The following is a 17347-nucleotide window of genomic DNA, read 5'->3' on the forward strand; positions in this document are numbered from 1 at the left end:
ACACCCTCTGAGAGAGTTTAAGCAATGGCCAGGAACCCATCCAAGCAGAGGTACATTCATAGGGGCTCTGCTAATTGGCGGGCTTGGAAACAAAAGAAAAACATAAAACCACACTCCAATACACATTATAAATTTCCCCATAAACAGCCAGGCAAGGTTTTCCAAATGACAATTAGTTTCCTGTCAGCCTGAGAGAAAATAGGCTTCTGGGATAAAGAAAAATAGAAAAACAGGAGAGGATAAAAATTCTTTTATTCTATGAAGAGTCTCAGATCGAGCCCAGGCTGTGTGCAGACCAAGAAGAACGATTTTATTGCTCTTCATCAAGATGAGGGCTCTCGGCTGAGTGCAGGGGCTCAAGCCTGTCATCCCAGCACTGTGGGAGGCCGAAGCGGGTGGATCACTTGAGGTCAGGAGTTCCAGACCATCCTGGCCAACATGGTAAAACCCCATCTCTACTAAGAATACAAAATGAACCAGGCATGGTGGTGGGTGCCTATAGTCCCAGATACTCGGAGGCTGAGACAGGAGAATCGCTTGAACCTGGGAGGTGGAGGGTGTAGTGAGCTGAGATTATGATAACACCACTGCACTCCAGCTTTGAGACAGAGGGAGACTCTGTTTCCAAAAAAAAAAAAAAAAATGAAGGCTCGCTCTTCCACTATTGAAATTCACCGTTTATCCTCTATCATGATATCTGGTCTAAGATTCAGTGGGAAAATCACTCATCTCAAGATAAACGACCCCACTGAATGGAAGAGAATGGGTATGAGGCACAACTTGGAGAGGCTCCGTAGGACTCCACGGAAAACCTAAGATTTTGTCTTTTCTAAAATTCTTCTATCAAGAAGGTATTCAACAATATACATAGCTATAGATCGAGGTACACAAATATATCCATATATATGGAATATCTGGAATCCAAGTAGACAGAAAGCCAGGGGAGGTGACAGAAAAAATAAAAAATAAAGTGATTCTTGGGAAGCTATAACATCCTACAGGGGTTCTGTGAAGCTCCCTTAACTAAAAAAAAATTAAATTAAAAAAAAAAAGAGCTTTAAAGAAAGCACCATCAGTTCTCTTTCAGAGATCTCAACAGTTGTAAAAACCCACAAAGGCCAAGGGGCTGCCGCTTCAGAGACAGGTTTACTTATTATTTTGGCACCCCTGCCATCTCTTGTCACTTCAATTCCACTTTATCAAATTACTGATTTTGCCAGAAGCATTTGGATTCAATGGAGAGGGACATGCACATACACACGTGTCTGAAAAACTGTCATCACTCCAGTGGTGAAATTTCCTAAACTACACGTCAGTGTGGCAGAGGCACCAGAGTGCACTGCAGAACCTGATGGCGATCACTCTGGCTGCCGCAGACACCAGCTCCCTGCGTGGCCTCACGCCATATCACCAAGCAGAGCGGGAGGGGGATGGACCTCTTCTGCTGGGGTGAGGGGCACGCTGCCCCTCTGGGATCATTAGAGTTTGCTTCTTGACTTGTCAATTAACGGAAATGTCTCCAATATATAAAGCATCCTCCTAAAACCTCACTCCCAGCCTCTTCTTAACAATGGTCAGAAAGAGAGAAACTATAGCCTAAGATTCAGTGTATTACTGGGAATTTGAAGGAAGGAAAAAGAAGGAAGGAAGGAAGGAGGGAGGAAAAGGAGAAAGAGGGAAGACAAGGAGAAGAGAAAAAGGGAAGGAGGAAAATAGGGGAGGAGAGGAGAGGAGTTACCTTGTTTAAAAGACTTTTTAAAACAAAGTCCTTAGAGAGTAAGACATTGAGAATTTTAACTGCGCATTATTTTTTCTTCTCACTAAGATGCATCATCAATTAACTGCAACAAACTGGAAATTTATCTATCAGTCATTTGAGGTCAAGTTTAGAAAATAATGGGAAAACTCATCAGAAACAAGGCTTCATTTGACATTTTTGACTCAATCCAACAATTTATGAAAAAACTAGAAGTGTGTGTGTGTGTCTGTGTGTATTTTCCCCTTTCTTAAGAAGAGATGAAATCATACATGCACAGTATGACCATTAATGACTTTTTCCCACCAAGATGCATCACAGAGTAGCCAGAGACCTGGGCAGTTGCCATCATCATGATGTCTTAACCAAAGGCACATCACATACATGGAGCGGAGCTTGGGTGGCTCTCCTTGCCCAGAGCTTAGCCTGGCTGCTTATTTACCTTGTGCATGATGGAGCTCAGGTTGTTCTAACAGCATCAGTTCCTATGCTATCTTTCAAGTGCTATTGGCAATTAAATTTTTAAAAAAGATACTGGACGAAACATGCTGATGAATTCCATAAAACTCTAAGGGAAATGCAAATGACCTTTGGAAGCAGGGTGGGGAACATGCTTTCTAAACACTGTGACATGAGCGAAATGATTGGGCTGGGCAGAACATTGGTGAAAGACTTTGGACACACGCTTCACCTAAGCAGCAATTCCATCTGTCCAACTCACTAAATGCACACATGCATATACCAGCATGCAAACACGTGGTGAATGCAAACATGAAATGAAATTCCTTTGCCTGCAAACTAGAGCAACACACAACTGCAAGCTGGGATCACGCAGATTGAATTGAACCTACTGTGTCATTATTCTTCCCAATGTGAGGAGATTAACACTCCCTAAAATAATATGTGGCAACTGCTTTTTATTTTAAAACAAATTCTTGTTTTGAGAAGTCCTCCACCACCTTATTAATCAGCAGACATGGCCAAGTCCTCACACAATCAGAGCTGAAAACCTCTGCTTGAAATAATACCCCATTTGACAATAATGGTACACTTGAAAAGAGAAACATCTTTCAAACTTGTGGAACGATGTCAAAAGTAGCCAGGAGATATGTACTCTCAACTCGCTTATTTGACCTCTTTGGATCCAAGGCGTACACAGGGTAAAATTCGATCTCCTTGGATGTGCTTTGCTGCAGAAATGTCTGTGAACTCTTGTCAATAAAAAGAGACTATGAAAATATTAACGAACAATTGTCTAACAGTTGCTTTCCCTGAGGGGATTCACACTAAGTGTGGCAAAGAAGATAAATGGGTGAGGGGACTCTAAATATGTAGAAAATGACATTACCCCCTTCCCCTTAATCTCACATAGGACGCTGTTGCTCATATCAATGTGTTGTGATGGAAATTGAGGGCGAGCTCATTTTTTTTTTTTTTTTTTGGAAACAGAGGCTCATTCTGTCACCCAGGCTGGAGCTCGCTGGTGCAATTTTGGCCCACTGCAATCTCCACCTCCAAGGATCAAGCGATTCTCCTACCTCAGCCTCCCAAGTAGCTGGGATTACAGGCGCGTGCCACCACGCCAGGCTAATTTTTGTATTTTTAGTAGATACGGGGTTTCCTCATGTTGGCCAGGCTGGTCTCCAACTCCTGACCTCAGATGATCCACCCACTTCGGCCCCCCAAAGTGTTGGGATTACAGGCATGAGCCACCACACCGGGCCGTGAGCTCTTTTTCAAGTGTATGAGTCAGATATATAGGGACACACCCTGGGAAGCCTAATATTATATACTCTATAATATATGTAATAATATAATTAATAATTATACATATGATATACATAATGAACATCAACATCAATATTCAACTTCAATGTGACAAGAGTTAACACATAAAGTATTTTCCTGAAAAGAAGGGTATGACTGAAACAGAAATGAGCACCACATTTTTTGTAAAAATTACAATATGCACTCCTCATGAAGCCATCAGAAGTAACACAGACTGTAAAGGCATAAAATGACAAGTATTTTTAAGTCTGATTGTCTTTACATATGTAATAGACCATGAATCACCTATAAACCATCATCGAGACGGGCATGCCTTAAACACCTGGGTTCAATGCACAGAGTTGTTTTGTTTGAAACCCTAAAAAGGAAAAATAATGACTCACCTTTCTGTCTTCTATTTCCACGCACGAACTGCAGTCTGCTTTGATATCCTGAGAAGAGAAGAAAAGAAAGGAAAGTGAGAGAAAGAACAGGAGTCAGACTTATGGTAAGAGAACATTCAGTGGTGTTGTTGAAATGCCCTTTAAAATAATAAAGAGCTCATGCTCCTAATAGTTCTTTCTCGAGTCATTGCTCTTTATAGTGCTTTTTAGAGGTATATGCTGTGGTGTTTGCATTAGAGACATATGGATGTCATAAGTAAGTTTTATTACATGCAGATGTGGAATGTAGGCAAAGGCTATGGATCAGAGGCCATAGCAAAGAAGAACTGATGGCTCATAAAATAATCTGCCCTGCATACAATTGTTCACATCAGCAGAGACTGCCTTTAATATCTCTCCCATTCAAAATTTAGGATAGTCAGATATGTCTCACTTCAACACAAATTATCACCATATATTTTTTATCCTTCCAACCATCCAACCATCCATCCATCCATCTCCTATCCATTCATCCATCGGTCCTCTATCCATCCATCCATCCACCCAACCAGCCATGCCCATTCATCTAATCATCCATTCATCCTGCATCCTTCTCCTATCCATCCACCCATTTATCCATTCATCGACCCACCCATCCTTCCTCTATCCATCCATCCATCCTTCATCCATCCTTTATCCATCAATCATCTACTCACCCGCCCATCTACCCTAATTCATCTTTTTATCCATTCATCCATCCAGCCATCCACCCAGCCATCCCCATCCATCCAATCATCCATCTACCCTGCATTCTTCTCCCATTCATCCATCTACTCATCCATCCATCTACCCACCTATCCATCCATCTACCCATCCATCTACCCACCCATCCATCCATCTATCCATCCTCTATCTACTCATCTATCCATCCTTCCTTCCTTCATCTATCCTCCATTCATCCCTCCATCCATCCATTCATCCATCCTCCCACCCATCAATCTACCATTCCACCCATCATCCACTCATTCATATTTATTGCACACCCATTTTTTTCTACATTTTGCTCTTGTTGTCTTGGTTCGAAAATTATGTTTGTTTCACAAACATAATTCCTACCCTCAGGGAACTCACTAATTAGACAAAATGACAGGCACAGTCCCACAAGCAATTGTGGCATTAATTTATTCAAATGGAAGATATTTCTTTAGGAACTATTGGCTGCTAGACCTTGCACTAGGCATGGAGTACTCAACAATGTAAAAGACACATGGGAAGCCCGCCCTGGTGATGCTTACATTCTTCTGGACAAGACAAGCATTAAACAATGTATATCACTTAATGGTATTCCAGAAATAATATGTACTATGAAGAAAAATAAACCAAGGAGAAGGGGGCGGGAAATGCTGAGGGTAGGGGAATACAATGTTGATTTGTTTGAAAAAGTGGCAATTGAGCAAAGGCTTGAAGGAAGTTAGGGGGATGAGCCAAGTAGCCCACTGGGTAAGAACATCCCAGGCAAAGGAAGAGCAAGTTCAAAGCCCCAAGGGGGAAATGCATTGGAAAGAGCCAAGAAAGAGGAAGGAGGCCACTGTGGCTACAGGGAAATAAGAGAGGAAAATAAAGGGGAATGAGATCACAGAAAGATGTTTACTTTTATTTTGAGAGCAGTGAGAAACCACCCAGAGTTGTATTATCTTATTGTGATAAAATACACATATCATTAACAATTTTACCACTGTAGGTGCACAGTTCTGAGGCATTACCCATTCAAACTGTTGTGCAACCATCACCACCCCTCCATCTCCAGATTTTTTTCAGTTTTCCACCTGTACGCAATAAACAATAACTCTTCACTTCTCCTCCCAGAGCCCCTGAAAACCACCTTCTGCTTTCTGTCTCTGTGGATTTTGCTACTCTAGACTCCTCTCACTGTATAAGTCAGCTAGGAATACCATAGAAAACATTACAGACTAGGTGCCTTCAACGACTGAAATTTATTTTCTTAGAGTTCTAGGGGTGGAAGTTCAAGGTCAAGGCTCTGTCAGGGTTCCTGGTGAGGCCCCTCTTCCTGGCTTGTAGATGCCTCCTTCTCACGGTGCCTCGCATAGCTGCTGCTCTGTACTTTCTCAGAGAGAGAGAGGGAGACAGACCCATGACATATCTTTTTTTTTCCTAAGATGGAGTCTAGCTCTGTCGCCAGACTGGAGTGCAGTGGCAAGATCTTGGCTCACTGCAACCTCCACCTCCCAGGTTTAAGTGATTCTTCTGCCTCAGCCTCCCGAGTAGATGGGACTACAGGCACACACCACAACACCCAACTAATTTTGTATTTTTAGTAGAGACGGGGTTTGACCATATTGGCCAGGATGCTCTCGATCTCTTGACCTAGTGATCTGCCCGCCTCGCCCTCCCAAAGTGCTGGGATTACAGGTGTGAGCCACCGCACCCAGCCATCTTTCTTTCAAGGCCACCAATCCTATTGGATTAAGACCCCACCCTTATGACGTCGTTTAACCTGAATTACCTCCCTAAAGGCCTAATCTCCAAACACAGTCACATTGGAAGTTACGACTTCAGTATATGAATTTTAGAGTTACACAGTTGAGGACATAACACTTGTATAAGTGGAATCATACAACATTTGTCCTTCTGTGCCTGGCTTATTTCACTTAGCATAATGTCTTCAAGGTTCATCCATGTGGTAGCATGTGTTAGAATTTCATTCTTATTAAGGATGAATAACATTGCATTGTATGGAGAGACCACATTTGGTTTATTCATTCATAAATGCCATCTGTGGATAGACATTTGGGCTGTTTCCACCTTTTGGCTATTGTGAGTGATGCTGCTATGAACATCGGTGTGTACATATCTATTCAAATCCCTGCTTTCAATTCTTTTGTGCGTATGCCCAGAAATGAGACTGCCAAACCCTATGGTAATTCAATGTTTCATTTTTTGAGAAACCGCCCTACTGTTTTCCATAGCAGGTGCACCATTTTACATCCCTACTAACAGTGCACAAGGGTTCCAATCTGTCCACATCCTCATCGGCACTTGTGGGTTTCACTCAGGCATTCTGAAGAGAGGACAGGCATGATCTGACTTCTATTTTAACAGAACAGGCAGTCAGGGGTTACAAATTTAAATGGGAGGCCATTTTAGTAGAGACGGGGTTTCACCATATTGGCCAGGATGCTCTTGATCTCTTGACCTAGTGATCTGCCCACCTCGGCCTCCCAAAGTGCTGGGATTACAGGTGTGAGCCACTGCACCTGGCCATCTGTCTTTTAAGGCCACCAATCCTATTGGATTAAGACCCCACCCTTATGACGTCATTTAACCTGAATTACCTCCCTAAAGGCCTAATCTCCAAACACAGTCACGTTGGAAGTTACGACTTCAGTATACGAATTTTAGAGTTACACAGTTGTAGGGGCTACCACAGGAGTCCAGGTGTGAGATGATGGTGGATGGATGAGGGTGTGGCAGGGGAAGGGGAGAGAAGTAGTCAGAGGCCAGATAAAATCAACGGGACGTCTTTAAAGAAAGGATACAGCGTGGGAGAGAAAGATGGCGGCCAGGGGCCGTTGCAAGGTCTGTAGCCTGGCCAAGCTCTCCATGGAGGCAGGAAGGGTATGGATGTGCAGGGTCATGTAGGGGGTTACAAACATTAGGGGCTCCAGGCCGGGCGTGGCGGCTCACACCTGCAATCCCAACACTTTGGAAGACCGAGGCAGGCGTATCACCTGAGGTCAGGAGTTTGAGATCAGCCTGGCTAACATGGTGAAACTCCATCTCTACTAAATGTACAAAATTAGCTGGGCGTGTTGGTGCACGCCTGGAATCCCAGCTACTCGGGAGGCTGAGACAAGAGAATCACTTGAACCAGGAAGGCAGAGGTTGCAGTGAGCCGGGATCGCGCCATTGCACTTCACGCTGGGCAACAAAGTAAGACTCTATTTCCAAAAAACCAACCAACCAATTAAACAAACGAAAAATATTAAGGACTCCATTTTGGTTAAGTCTATAGAAATGTTGGTTTTCTCACCAAGAAGTAGTAGGGTGTTCTCTGTGGATGCATCATTAGGAAAGGTTAATATGATAAGCTGGTGATTTATTAGTAAACACAGCAAATTCTAGGTCCCTTTGAATCCAGAGTGGAACAAATAGAGACAATATCATAAGGTAAAGACTCATATAGCAAATATCTTGTTTTATGTAGAACAGACTGTTTTCCTGTCAGTCAAGTGGGACTGAACCGGTGAGCAATGATTAAACACCTCTTTCCTGCCAGGAACTGTGCTTGGTGTTTTTCTTACTGCCTCTAAATTACCAACAATCAGACAAACTGGGTATTCCTTAGTTACTTTGTAGTATGATAATTGTGATTAGCCATTAGGTAACTCACCCTGAATCACACAATGAGAGAGCTTATATCTGTAACCAGAAGCGGTTCCTAATCAGGTGCTTTCCTTCCCTCCAGGTAATTTTATTTTCCTCAAGGTGGTTTGGTCAGTCCACATAATTTAGGCCACAGATTTCATTCTTTTCCTTGCTATGGGGAGAAGGGGTTATTCGCAGCAAAAAAAGAAAGAAAAAAACCAACCAACCAAACAAAAAAACCTGGAGAAGCAAGAGATGTGCTTCTCAAAGTGACACTCTCCAACCAGCAGCATCAGCTGCTGTTAAAAATGCATATTCTTACAGTTATTATGTAAAACGGTGTGGAGGCTTCTCAAAAAATTAAAAATACACCTACTTAGGATCCAGCAATGCCACTACTGCATATTCACTCAAAGGAAATGAAATCCATATGTCAAAGAGATCTCTGCACTCCCTTCTTCATTGCAGCATTATTCACAATAGCCAAGATAGTGAATCAAACTGAATATCCCACGTTTATAGCAGCACAATTCAAAATTGCAAAAATATGGAACCAGCCCAAATGCCCATCAACCCACAAGTGGATAAAAGAAAGTGTGGTATATTGGAATACTATACATACATGAATACAATATATACCATACATATATAACAGAAAACTTTCCCAATATACATGCATATACATATATATATATATAAAATGGAATACTATATATTATATATATGTAATAAAATACTTCCCCAACATATATAATGGAATACTACTGAGCCATAAAAATAAATCAAATAATGGCATTCACAGCAACCTGGATGGAACTGAAGACCATTATTCTAAGTGAAATAAGTCATGAATGGAAAACGAAACATTGCATGTTCTCATTCATAAGTGGGAGCTCAGCGATGAGGAAGCAAAGGCATAAGAATGATACAGTGGACTTTGGGGACTCAGGGGAAAGGGTGGGGGAGTGGTGAGGGATAAAAGATTACACATTGGGTATGGTGTACACTGCTTGGGTGATGGGTGCATCAAAATCTCAGAAACCACCACTGAAGAACTCATTCTTGTAACCAAACACCACCTGTTCCCCAGAAACCTACTGAAATAAAACAAAAAGCAAAAAACTAAGTGTCCATCAAGGAAGAACCAGATAAAGCAAATGTGGTATATATATACAACAGAATGCCATTTCAGCCTTAATAAACAAGGAAAGCCTGTCACTGTGACGACATGGATGAACCTGGAGAACATTATGTTAAGTTGAATAAGCTAGTTACAGAGAGACAAATACTGCAACAAACAAATACAAAAAATATACTAAAAAGTACAATGGTGGTTACCAGGGGCTGGCAGGAACTACCCTCACTACCAGCGGGTTTGCTGGGGAGACATGAGCCTAAAGACATAAAATTTCAGTGAGACAGGAGGAATAAGTTCAAATATTATACAACATGGTGACTACAGTTAACGACGTGTTGTAATCCTGACAATTGCTAAGAAAGTAGATGTTATGTGTTCTAACCACAAAAAAACTGACAACGATGTGAGGTAACGTATATGATATTGGCTCTCCTTAGCCATCCCAAACATCATGTTGTACATGATAAAAATATATGATTTTTGTCAGCTTACATAAATAAGGAAAAATATCCACATTCTCAGGCTCTATTTTCTGTAGAAAATGCCATTGAGAAAGGAGGTGAGAAAAAGCAGCTCTCTGTCCACTTCTGCCCGTTCTGACCAGGTGAAAGATGCATTTCCTTTCTCTCCTGAAGTGAAAAATATGAGGTTTGCATGAAGAGTCCTCACTTACTGAATCCAAAATTCAAAGGGTGAGGGCCCGTCGATGCGTGCTACCAAGCCCTCCAGGGGATGTGACAGCGGACTGCGGACTGAAGGCTGAAGGGTGGGAGGACAGGGCTGTGGGTAATTCTAGTTCCGGCATTAGACTCCGGGCATTAGACTCATGGCATTAGACTCTTAAAGCAGGGTGTCAATATTTAATAACCATGCGGTCCTTCAGCAAGTTTCCCTCATCCGTGCTTACGGGGAGTATGAGGAACTTCCCACTCCACGTGGAATCTGCACCCCAGTGACTATGATGCCCCTGGAAGCCAGTTAAAATGCATCATGCCTATAATCCCAGCACTTTGATTCAAGACCAGCCGGGAAACCTTAGGGAGACAGTGTCTATACAAAAAAAATAATAATAAAGAAAAAAAAATTAGCTAGGTGGGGTGATATGCGCCTGTGGTCCCAGCCACTTAGGAAGCTGAAATGGAAGGATCACTTGAGGCCGGGTGCAGTGACTCATGCCTATAATCCCAGCACTTTGGGAGGCCAAGGCAGGTGGATCACCTGAGGCCAGGAGTTTGAGACCTGTCTGGGCAAGAGGATGAAAGCCCTGTCTCTACTAAAAATACAAAAATTAGCCGGGCGTGGTGGCACACACCTGTAATTCCAGCTACTAGAGAGGCTGAGGCCATGAGAATCACTTGAACCCGGTAGGCTGATGTTGCAGTGAGCCGAGACTGCAGCACTGCACTCCATCCTGGGTGACAAACAACAAGACTCTGCCTCAAAACAAAGAGAAGGGGATCACTTATCCCCAGGCAGTCAAGGCTGCAGTGAGCTAGGATTGTACCACTGCACTCCAGCCTAGGGACAAAACGAGACTCCATCTTTAACAAAAAAATGCAACACTTCACACCTCATCCCAGATACATCGAATCAGAATCAACATTTATAACAAGTAGTATGAGGGACTGAATGTATGTGTCCCCCCTAAAACTTGTATGTCATAGCTCTAACCCTCAGTGTGGCTGTATTTGGAGATGGGGCCTCTAAGGAAGTGATTAAGGTTAAATGAAGTCCCAAGAATTAGTGTCCTTGGCTGGGCGTGGTGGCTCACGCCTATAATCCCATCACTTTGGGAGGCTAAGGCAGGTATATCACCTGAGGTCAGGAGCTCAAGACCAACGTGGCCAACAAGGTGAAACCCCACTGGATTTCAATATAATAGAAAAATTAGCCAGGCGTGGTGGTGGGCACCTATAATCCCAGCTACTTGGGAGGCTGAGGCAGGAGAATCATTTGAACCCAGGAGGTGGAAGTTGCAGCGAGCCCCGAAATCACGTCACTGCACTAGAGCCTGGGCAACAGAACGAGACTCCATCTCAAAAATAAATAAAATAAAATAAAAATAAAGAAAGAATTAGTATCCTTTTAAGAAGAGACATCAGAGAGCTCATTTTCTCTCTCTCTCTCTCTCTCTCTCTCTCTCTGGTAGCACAAGCCCAGGAATGTCCAGATGAGGACCCACTGAGAATGACTGTCTACAAGCCAGGAAGAGGGTGCTCATCAGAACCTTACACTGCTGGCACCTGGATCTTGAATATCCAGCCACAAGAATTATGACAAAGTAAATGTTCTGTTCGGAAGCTATCCAGTCTATGGCAGTTTCTTAGGGTAGCCCAGGCTAAGACAAGGTTCCCAGACGACCTGTGAGGCCCAGTCCTAGGACGTGGGATCATGTGCACACGCGGTATCTGCCTTTTCTCACCCTGTCTCCTAAATTAATGGCTGAAGTCTCTGATTGACTTCGGACACTGAGTCAGGAAAAACACCCCTCACTCTTACTAAAAACTCTCCTTGAATTTGTCTGCTAAAAAACCTAAGCAGAAACGGGAGATTAACTCAATATGGGAGTGATGAAAATCACAGATTACTTTTAAACCTGGAAAATACCACTGAGAAACCAGGTGAGAAAAAGCAGCTCTCTGTCTGCTTTTGCCTGTTCTGACCAGGTAAAATAAGCATTTCCTTTCTCTCCTTGAGTGAAAATACGTTAGGTTTGCCAGGAAGAGTCCATATCCGTTTATGATTTACCCACACAGAAGTGGCAGGTGTTAATCAATGAACTAACGAAATCAATAAACCAAAGGCAGATGTTTGTTCTTAATCTGCCACCGAGGACCCACGCAAGCGACAGAAAAGAGCCATCTGGCAGAATCAGAGCTCTTGCCATTTCCCTAAGATTATTCAATTTATTCTTGTCAGGATTAATTTACTAAACCCATGCTGGATTTTTTATTTAGATGATATTGTTGGTTTGTCATCTGCTGCAGATCTATGTGGAAGGCGCCCCAGGGGACTGCATTTGCTTCTGAACAATGCTGGACTCAAATTGGAAAAATGTCACTTTGGCGAGAACAAATTATTGTTCGGATCGCTCTGCCTAAAGCTGGTGTCTCTGGATGGGTTCCGACCTGACCTTTTCTGAACCAGAGTCGTCAAGTAAGTACTTCAGCCCCACTCGACCACTTCGCTTGGAAAACAGCTCAACTACTTAAGTATGAATTTGGAGCTGTGGAGTTATCACCAAGCAATCAATTTCCCGACAGAAGCCAGCCCTTCTACTTTTTGTAGCCGGGAAATCCTGAACAGCGGAGGCTCAGTTGCTGGCGACAGATGGGATTCCACACAGATAGCAGAATCACACTGCTAGGGTTTATCCTACCGGACTCAACCACACCAGTTTTGGAACCCTGCACAAGGAAGCCGACTTTGCTTAGCCTCAGTTTCCCCATCTGTAAGAGAAGCATCATAATAATCACGGTTGCCTCGTTTGTGGCTAGGCATATCCAATACACGCCAGGGTCTTAGCGTATGGCAAGTTATCAATAAATGTCAGCTCTCCTTGATGACATCTTCCAACAGGCTTTGGAAACCTGGTTCTGAGTGAAGCACTGAGAACTTAAAAACATTTCTATTTTTAAAGTTTTCTCTTGCAAGGCATCTCAGTTCTTTGAGATTTTAGACTTCAAAGCACTCGTGTGTCCGTTCTTTGCAGAAGCAGTTCTCTCTCCTGAGAGAGACGTCTTTTCTTCTACACTTGGTGTGTTGGTTGTTTTTGATAATTTTTGTAGGTCAGGGCTATTCATGCCCACAATGCAAGGATGCCAGCATCCTGGATCCTGTACCAGCATCATTCCCAGCTCTGAAGTATCTGGCAGTTAAAGGTTCCTGAGGACAGGTGGAGAGAAACACTGGACAACGAGGCTCCCGAAACCTCAGAGGATTTAGAAGTGAGTAGCCAGCACTGGGTTCAACAGTAGCTCCCCAAAAGATATGCTCAAGCTGACTAGTGCCTAGTGCCTGTGAATGTGACCTTGTTGGGAAATGGGGTCTTTACAAACATAATTAGGAGTCCTGAAATGAGAAAATTCTGTATTATCTGGGTGGGTTCTAAATCCAGTAACAAGTATCCTTTTAAGAGACAGAAGAGAAGAGAAAGCCGTGTGAAGACAGGTGGGGATTAGAGAGATGCTGCTACAAGCCATGGGACACTCAGCTACCAGACACTGGAAGAGGCAAGGATGAATTTTCCCCAGAAAATTCTCCTTTGCTGGGAGAGCCACCCTGCTCACACCTTCAACTTGGACGTACAGCCTCCAGAGCTGTCAGAGAATATATTTCAGTTGCTTTAAGCCACCTAGATTGTGCTAATTTGCTACAGAAGTCACAGAAAATAAATACAGAGGATCAAGGAGCTCTTTGTGCTGATCTCTCTTGCATGATACTTGGCTACTTAATACGGAAAAAAGGTAACTGTGGTCCAGAGGCCACCTCCAGTTAGTCTAAGCTCTAGGGGACAAGAAAAACTCCTTTAAAGGAATCCCAGGGCAATCACAGGCTGCTGTGCGCTGGGGCCCAGGTGTTTCCACAATACAGCCCCTGAAAACCTCTAAATTGATTATTGTAGTCATTCATTCTGGAAGAGCAGTGGAAAGAAAAGACCAGGGTGCTTATACTTGTCATGAGAAGCTAAGTAAGGATCATATATCCCGGGCACAGCATTGTTCTCCTGGACTCAAATACAAAGTCCCAGAGACCTTTTCATAGGAAATACAGGAGAGCTTAAGCCACCTCTCAGCAGTGTGGGGAGACACAGCCAAAGGTTCATCTGACAAGCCCAAATCGGCTTATGATCAATTGAGAAATTGATTACTGCTGAGGAAGAAGGTTTTGCTCTTTCTTTTTAAATATAAAATAAACGTTATAGCAACACAGTTTATAATATTAAGACAAGGTACATTTTTGACATCACACTCCAAAAAGCCTTCAATGTGCATTTTAAACTTTGACTCAACATTACAAATGGTCTCCTTTGCAAAGGCAAGCTTTCTGATAGTTGGATGCATGCTTACATTCCCTATTGTTCTGAAAATAACAACTGCTTCTAATTTAAAACAAGTCACTGAATGTGAGTTTAGATGCTAAGACTAAGAACATACTGGTGATTTAATGCAACCTACATTATTATTATTATTTTGAGATGGAGTCTCGCTCTGTTGCCCAGGTTGGAGTGCAGTGGCATGATCTTGGCTCACTGCAAACTCTGCCTCCTGGGTTCAAGTGATTCTCCTGCTTCAGCCTACCTAATAGCTGGGATTACAGGTGCATACTACCATCTATCGCTATTTTTTGTATTTTTAGTACAGATGGGGTTTCCCCATGTTGGCCAGGCTGGTCTCAAACTCCTGACCTCAGGTGATCCACCTACCTTGGCCTCCGAAAGTTCTGGGATTACAGGCATAACCCAGAGTGCTCAGCCTTATTACTTTTTAACCTTCACAAAGACTCAGATTTTGAGAATAAGTTTAAGCCTTAGGGACCCTTTCGCCCAATGTTTCCATTTTACAGGTGAAAAAACTGAGTTTCAGAGTGTAGGGAATTGGCTTCATACCACTCTGATGATTAATGGCATAAGGGAGATTGAAATCCATCTGGTCTACCAGCTATGTATTTTATACTCTCCCTTACACAATATACTGTGCTTGAATTTGAATATTTAAACCAATGTTCTAAAGTTAATTGCCTTATTAATGATAACGAGTGTGTTCTGGCTTTCAAAACTTGAGTAACTCAGATGTTGGTAAAAATTTGAAATCATGCTTGCCTTTCAGCAGAATTCTTCAGAGTCTGTGTTCACTTAACCCCCCACCCGCAAAAAAAAAAAAAAGATTCAAATCAGTTCACTTGAACACATGAAGAACAGTATAAAATGTTTGCAGTGATATTTTATTCACTTCCTTTTCCATTCACAAATTTGCTCAGCACCTGCAATATCACACATGGCCAGCAGATGGGAGCAAATAACTTTGCAAAAAATACCAAAAGCACCAAGCCCTATACAGAAGGATCCAATTCATCAGGTCCGTAAACTTTGCTAAATTTCTCAATCTTTCTGTGCCTTCAAAATTTAAGTCTCAAATGACTGCATGTTTTAATTACTAAGCCCTAATTACTTACTAGGAATGTGATCATTTGAGGAGACATTTTATTAATATGTGTTTAAGAAGGTTCAGCGTGGCAGAGATGTTTCAGGGCAAAGAATATTCCGAAAAGTCTGTGGTTTCAAGCTAAATGTGAAGATGACTCAGGATGTAAGAGCTATTTCACCTGAAATCATACAAACAGCAAACAACGCATGTAAACTAAGTAAAATCTCAACACGAATCAATTCAACAAAGGGAGTAAAGTTTACCTTAGTTGGGTAGGTTGCAGGGCAGAGTTGCTGACTTTATAAACATTTGGAGGAATTTTCAGGGGGCCTACGGGATATTTTCTCTGACAGTAAATATCTTCTTAGGCAGGAAAAAGCTGCAAAGCCAAAACAACTACAAAACGATCGCCAACGAAACTATTACGCAAATAAAGATATCAGGCTTTTCATCTGGACTTCTTTGAGTCCCCTACCTTTCTTTGGCACCCCTACCTCCTGTGAGTTACTTTGTTTTCTTCATCTAATTTTTTTTTTGGAGTGTGGTTATGAGAGGACAAGAGGCTTCCGTATCTCAAAATCCAGCCATGCAGACAAGCAGTGCTGGCGTGTGGGAAAAGGCCGGTTAACTCGAGGGTTGCTGGCTCAGCACAATTAAACATAGTACCCAGAAAGGCATCCCCTTTTCAGGTAGGAGTCTCCTGGCACCAGGTGAGCTCAAACCAAGGGTCTGTTTGCAAATAACAGCTATGCATTGGCATCACAGCGGGAGTTTAATGAGAGCACTTTTAATTAACTGTAAAAGTAATTACCCATATTAGATGTAAATCGCACTTGTTTTTACATGAGGTGAGTAATTTTCGCTCAGCTTTTAAGAAGAATACTTCTCGAGATGTCAGCTGCAAACTCTCAGCAAGTTGGTGTGCTGAAAAATACAGCACCACCGAAGAGAAAGTACGAGCCTGGGAAGCCTGCGTTTGTCGCCTGCCTTCTGTCAGTCACCTGGCTTGCCTTCTCATTTCTCTTAGACCCCAGCACCTAAAACATGCCCTCTCCATAGCTGCACCCTCAGACAGCATGCAAACTGTTTTAAGTATTTTCTTGTTCTAATTTGGTGGTTAGCCTCCTGGATGATCCCTGGCATTTTCACTGATGGTTTCCTGTGAATAATTAACGCAGTCAAAAGAACAGAAAAAAGGGAAGAGGCTGGAAGAAGCCCTAACGGGGTCAGTGGTGTGTGTGTCCCTCAGGTGAGCTAAAATGGGTAATCTCCAAAGAAGGAAACAGGTTAGCGAGGAGGGAGAAAGATCCAGAGCAACAAGGCCAGGCCTGAAAGTCTCAGGGCAGAATCTTTTTTTTTTTTTTTTTTTGAGACGGAGTCCTGCTCTGTCACCCAGGCTGAACTGCGGTGGTGCCATCTCGGCTCACTGCAACCTCCGCCTCCCAGGTTCAAGTGATTCTCCCGTCTCAGCCTCTTAAGTAGCTGGGATTACAGGCACCCACCATCACACTCAGCTAACTTTTGTATTTTTAGTGGAGACGGGGTTTCACTTTGTTGCCCGGTCTTGTCTTAAACTCCTGGGCTCAAGCGATCTGCCTGCCTCGGCCTCCCAAAGTGCTGGGATCACAGGTGTGGGCCACCGTGCCCAGCTTTAGGGCAAAACTTCTGATGAGGATAAGTGTCTGCATCACCAGCACCAAAACAAAACAGCAGTGCTCCCTTGGATTTATAAATAGCACCAGAAAATGACAGAGGTCAGCGTTGGGAGGGA

The 17347-nt window shown here is 42.9% G+C and overlaps 1 protein-coding gene across 11 annotated transcripts in view; it reads right to left on the minus strand.

Annotated features, from left to right (window-relative positions):
• The window catches only part of RBFOX1 (RNA binding fox-1 homolog 1), a 2489097-nt gene that overhangs the window by 1055487 nt on the left and 1416263 nt on the right, over positions 1-17347 (minus strand). For all 11 annotated transcript variants that reach the window (XM_030799104.1, XM_030799108.1, XM_030799109.1 and 8 more), the window contains one exon: positions 3928-3975. In XM_030799104.1, the coding sequence (XP_030654964.1) occupies positions 3928-3975 (48 nt within the window). The remainder of the gene's footprint in view (positions 1-3927; positions 3976-17347) is intronic.

The sequence above is a fragment of the Nomascus leucogenys genome, chromosome 18 (assembly GCF_006542625.1).
Source record: "Nomascus leucogenys isolate Asia chromosome 18, Asia_NLE_v1, whole genome shotgun sequence".
Lineage (NCBI taxonomy): Eukaryota > Metazoa > Chordata > Mammalia > Primates > Hylobatidae > Nomascus > Nomascus leucogenys.